At 37.1% G+C, this 5,669-nt stretch overlaps 1 protein-coding gene across 1 annotated transcript; it reads left to right on the forward strand.

The window, feature by feature from the left end:
* The first annotated feature begins 714 nt into the window (after nt 1-714).
* LOC143893090 (auxin-responsive protein IAA16-like) lies at nt 715-4,985 on the forward strand. The gene is made up of 5 exons (XM_077398044.1): nt 715-1,035; nt 1,723-1,904; nt 2,043-2,154; nt 2,963-3,024; nt 4,392-4,985. The coding sequence occupies exons 1-5, from the start codon at nt 782-784 to the stop codon at nt 4,406-4,408; spliced, it is 627 nt and encodes a 208-aa protein (XP_077254159.1). The 5' UTR covers nt 715-781; the 3' UTR covers nt 4,409-4,985.
* The last annotated feature ends 684 nt before the right edge of the window (nt 4,986-5,669 follow it).

A 5,669-nucleotide genomic window follows, 5' to 3' on the forward strand; every position in this document is an offset into this window, starting at 1 on the left:
CACTTCTGCTCACAGTGACTTGAGTGTCGAAGGGCCCGTCCGGAGTACGACTCCGGATTGGTCTTTAGACCTCGTGCGCTCTTGTGCAGGGCTTAATTCCTTCACTTCAGCCCCTCAGGTCCGCTAGCTTAGCTCAGACGTCACTGCCGTATCTGTTACAGATTTTAGGCCTAACAGGTATGGTGCCCATCATTTTACATGTATGCATAATACTAGTAAAACTATAAATGCTAAGTTTATATCTTCTTAAATTATTAGTAGGGATTTGCTACGGACTATTGCAAAAGGCATTTCGAGGACAGGCTATTGTAATGGAGTGCAGCCTAATTAAATGAATAAGACAAAAATCTGTTGAAAAGTGAGCCCATGTGGCTGCTTTCTCAAGAAGCAGGAGCCCCGCGAAATGCCTTCTCCAATGGTACTTGGCAAATCCATACTAATCATATTTATTATTCACCGACTGAGTGAAGTTGCATTCGAAATTAACCGAGCTGAGCTGAGCCGAGTCAAGGCTTAGCTGGATTTGATGGAAACAAATGAGAGCCGATCATGGCCCAAACTTCTAGAACACAAATCATTGACACAAGCTTCTGTTATACAGTGTCAGTTACATGGACGAATCCCAACCGCCGATTTCATCACCACGTGGCGCGACGACAATGCTTCTAGACCCATCGCAGGCTAAAACTAACGTCTATAATAAGTGGGAAAGAAAACCCCCTCATATTATACTAAAATCTTTCACGGCCAGAAAAGAAGAGAAATCACTGGAGACGGCAGAATGTTGCCGGAAAATGATATTTCCGACCTCAATTTATCGGCCACAGAGCTGACTTTAGGAATGCCGGGCGGTTCAAGGAGTGGGCCCGAGACAGAGATTTGCGGGAAAAATACTGGGAAACGTGGATACTCCGAGACCGTTGATCTGAACCTTGGAAGCTCCGGGATCGAACCACGTGGCAGGGAGCTTTGTGATCACTCAAAAAACTCACCTGAAAGTCAGGCTTCATGTGCCGGAAGACCCCCAGTGGCAAAGTAAGTTATGTGGTCATATTTAGGAAAAAAAATTTCCCCGTTTAAAATAATGTCGAACGTACCCCTCATGCTTACGAATCGATCTCAATGGGTGCTGATTGTTATAAGGGTATATTTGTCTTTTCACATCGCATTCCGGAAAATATGTAGGAAAATTAAACGGAAATACCCTTCTTCCAAATTGGGGAATTATTTAAAACGAAGTTTTTTATGAGGGTAGTTTCGTCATTGAGCGGCTCTTGCAGCTTTTAGAATTTGCAGGGTTTTGTTTGTTGGGAAAAATATACTGCACTTCCTTGTTTTGATAGTGGCACATTGATTGATTTATTAGACAATCTTGGAAATTGTTACAGCTTTTAAAAAAAGCTTGATAGACAAATACAACGTAAGGACTGGAGATCCTTTTGAAACAAGGAAGTGTGGATATCAATTCTATTTTATTCTATGGCTACTGATATGGGCACTACCATGTGTCTTAATAATTGCACAAACTCACCCTTGTCTTTTTCCTTTTTAATTAGTTTCTGAAAGCTTTTTGGGAACTGTAATAACCTTTTGATATCTGTTTAAAACAGAAAAGACAAGATGAGTTAGTGCAATTAATAAAACACACCGTGCCAATAACAGTAGTATTTTTGTATATCTTTGTTTGTATGCTAACCCATAAAAGAAACGGTTTGTATTCAGGGCACAAGTAGTTGGATGGCCTCCGGTGAGATCATTTCGAAAGAACGCCCTTAAGAGCTGTACGTATGTAAAGGTAGCCGTAGATGGAGCACCGTATCTACGGAAAGTAGACTTGGAGATGTATACCAGCTATCAGCAGCTCTTAGTTGCTCTCGAACACATGTTCACCTGCTTCACCATTCGTACGTATTCTCGTAATTTTACCCGTATTTTTTACAAGTATCTCAATATTCCTACCTATTATCATATGCTTTGGTAAAGTACTAAAGTGGTAAGGGATACCTAAAAGTGATAGGGGTAATTTCGTCTTTTCATCCCAGGTACTCATTTGAACGGGAGCAAGCTTATGGATCCTGTGAATGGTACGGTGTATGTTCCTACGTACGAAGACAAAGATGGCGATTGGATGTTAGTTGGAGATGTCCCATGGAAGTGAGTTCCAAAATGACTAAAATACCCTCCGGTTTCTCTACCTTGCACAAATCAAGATTTTAAATTTCGACCGAAATTCAAAATTACACCGAAACTGAAATTCTCGGAACCTACCAAATTTCGGTCCAAATTTCGGCGAAATTTAAGATAAAATATTAATTTTTTATTCCTATACAAAATTTCAATAATTTAGGCCCGAAGAACGACATTTCGAGCATGGTTTTAAATTTCAACCGAAATCCGATTTCGGTGTAGACCGACACCGAAATCAATCAAAACCGAAACGGTCATTTATTTCGGCCAAAATTTCAGAATTTAGGCTGAAATTTTGGAATTTCGGTCAAAATTTCGGTTTTTCTGAAATTTGACCCAAAAATCTATTTTTTTTAATATTAATTTAATATTTCACCGAAATTTCGGCTGAAATTTAATAATGAATAAAATATTGTTTTTGGGTTTTGTACCAGATTTCAACCGAAATTTCAGTCAAAATTTCAAGGTCTGAAACCGGTACCGAAACCGAAATTTTAAACCTTGATTTCGAGCGCCCGTTACCGAATTTCACCGGACATCTCTGGATTTCGGTGAAAATTTCGGTTTCAGAAATGACTGAAATTTAAAACCTTGGCACAAACATAGTTGTAATTTCATTATAAAACTAGGCTATCAAGTAAATAGGTGCCTCTACTTATTTTTTTGCCCGAGTTGAGTCAATCCCGCTGAGTTTAGAATTCACTCATCGAGTTTTAACTGTGGTCTTACTACTGTAGTTTTATTTGTTTAACACATTTGTCTTCAATTGCTGCAGAATGTTCGTTGAATCATGCAAGCGCCTTCGATTGATGAAGAGTTCAGAGGCTATTGGATTAGGTATTTGAACATATATTCCTCCGAAGAAGACTGAATTTTGCTAATTTAAAGGGTATTTTTGTCATTTAGAGAAAAAAAAAATTTGAACAATTTTTTCTTTTTTTTATATGCCCTCTGTTGTCATTTAGAGATAAATATAATTTGTTATTTGCCAAGGAAAATGATTTCTGCGCTCCAGTGTTTTGATAAACATGCGCTCCACTTGTCTGTCCTGTAGTATTTAAAGGGATGATAGAGGATATTACGGTTCTCAAAAAGCTCTTAAAACCCTTTAAATACTACACGACAGACAAACAAACAAGTGAGCGCTGAAATAATTACCCATTTGCTAAATGGAAAATGATACTTTCAACCTACTATCGCCATTTCTACGATGTAATTTTGTCTTTAGAGACAAACAAAAGGGGGTGTTGATGCAGAACCGGCGGAAATATTCCCTTTCTAATTTTATCAACGTAAATGATATCCACACAACCATGTCTTGATAATCTATGCGAACTCACCTCGTTGTATATGCATTTCGAGTATATATATATGCAATAAGGATGAAAAGAAGCATGGCCAACAGATTACCAATTGTCGCTACTTCTTGTATCCATTATATCTTGATTTATTGGCGAGAAGACCCCTTCCAACTGAAAATTTAATAACATTGAATTGATATTTACACCTCCATTACTCAGATGTGGGCCCGCCATGTGCTAAGGATGACATTTTAGCAGGTGGTGGGGTATAACCCTAGAACATTCTCTAGGATTTGTAAGATTTTATAGACATTTATTCATTTTTATTTTTTAACATGTGAAAGGGTAAGAGAGATGGTTTTGATTAATCCAAATCAAAGATATAAACTATATAATTAGGCCCGGTTTGGATTGCAAGAATTTTCTAGAAAAGTTTGGAAAGGAAAAATATTTCTAATTTTTTTACTTATCAAAAAGAGCACTGCTAGGAAAATGAGATTCCGTTTTGGAAAAAAAACGAGCATTAACTAGTGGAGCCACGTCCACTAAAAGACAAATGGAGGAAGTTCAAATCCCCATAAAAGCAATAGATACACATTCAAAAGGGTCTAAAAACTGTTATTTCAGTCCCGTTTTTATTTTCCATACGGAATCCCGTTTTCAAAGTGTTTTCCCACAAAAAATGATGACCTGAAACAACCCAACTCAATTTTTTAATTAGAGGGACTTTCAATTTATGATAATATCCATCTAAATTGACCATAATCATATCATTTCCATCTAAATTTTAGATAGAGAAAAAGTTCCTAAGAAAAAAGTTTCCATCAGCAATGTTTTTCTTGCCATTAGTGAAAAATATTTTCTTGGTTTATGACTTACTCATCTTCCTCATGGTAAATGCAGGTCCGAGGACACCATAAAGATGCACAATCACAAGCTGATGTGGGAGACAGAATCAAAACAATGCAAAGAGATTACCTTTTTTTCCTTTTTAAACACATCTTTGAGTGTAAAAATAAGAGAAAATGGATGTAATTATCTATGATGGATAAATGTGCATCTCAAAAAATCAGGTTTTTGTTTGAAATTTTACATATAACAAATCAAAATTAACTGTTTAGATTTTCTTGGCAGAACCCTAAACGAGGCTTGATTAGGCATGAGACCAGAGGGTCTGATAGATTCCAAATGGGTGAGACAGACATCGACTGATGCCAACCGGCATTAACACCAACTATCGAAGGCACCCATCTTACCAACACTAGCTCTGGAACCTGGCTTCGACATGTACCATGTGAAACGACCAATTATTCCAAAAGCTTAATTAACCTGTTAGAGTTGGTGTTATTTAAACATTTATACTTTAATACTCCCACTTACGTGTGGCTTCTCTTTTTAATATTATGGAGTTGTTGGGTTTAAAACCCATGACATGATGTGAGGCAACAGCTGTGATACCATGTGAAACAACCAATTACTACAAAAGCTTAAGCTGTTTGAGTTTGTGTTATTTAATTATTTATACTTTAACAGCGCCTCATGTGGGAGATCAACACAAGCTTAATTTACTCGGATAGGACCTAGACATTGCCGAAATTGATCTTCTGAGTGTCCCAGATCCAATTGTATTTTATGATAACACAAAACGTTCGGATTATTCCAGATCCGATTATATTTCGAAATAGTACAAAAATATCTTTAGGCCACGTTTGGATACCCACAAGATTTAGATTTGGATTTCTCACATTTGCAGTTCAGATTTGGAACTGGATCATATACTTAGATTTCCAAATCAGCTACAACAACGGAAAAAAATCCGATTTGCAAATCTGTTCTGCAAGACATTATTTGGAAATGACTATTTGTGGCAATTACCTTCACCCTCGCTGCTCTTCGACCTTGCAGTTGCAGTAACCAGACCTCCCTCCCTCCCTCCCTCCCTCTCTTACAGCATGAGCATGAGTATGATTGATGCATATTTTATACAAAATTCAAATCCAAATACAAAAAACATAAGGTATCCAAACGTGGCCTTAATGTTTTTTACTTGATAAACCTGAGGGGAATTTTTGGTATATAACTTCTAACATAAAAAAAACTAAAAATTTCTAATTCAAATAAATGAAACCAAACTAAAGAAGTATCCATCTTTTCTCTCTCACTTGTAGAACTCTCCGTTTG

Source organism: Tasmannia lanceolata, unplaced genomic scaffold, assembly GCF_043159265.1.
Source record: "Tasmannia lanceolata isolate RefF3 unplaced genomic scaffold, GAP_Taslan_0.1 ptg000015l, whole genome shotgun sequence".
Lineage (NCBI taxonomy): Eukaryota > Viridiplantae > Streptophyta > Magnoliopsida > Canellales > Winteraceae > Tasmannia > Tasmannia lanceolata.

Bases quoted from the DNA above. Each gene is read 5' to 3' on its own strand.
- LOC143893090 (XM_077398044.1), top strand. From the start codon at position 782: ATGTTGCCGGAAAATGATATTTCCGACCTCAATTTATCGGCCACAGAG. The intron at 1,905-2,042 runs GTACGTATTCTC...TTTTCATCCCAG, and splicing joins GTTCACCTGCTTCACCATTC to GTACTCATTTGAACGGGAGC. The intron at 2,155-2,962 runs GTGAGTTCCAAA...CAATTGCTGCAG, and splicing joins GTTGGAGATGTCCCATGGAA to AATGTTCGTTGAATCATGCA.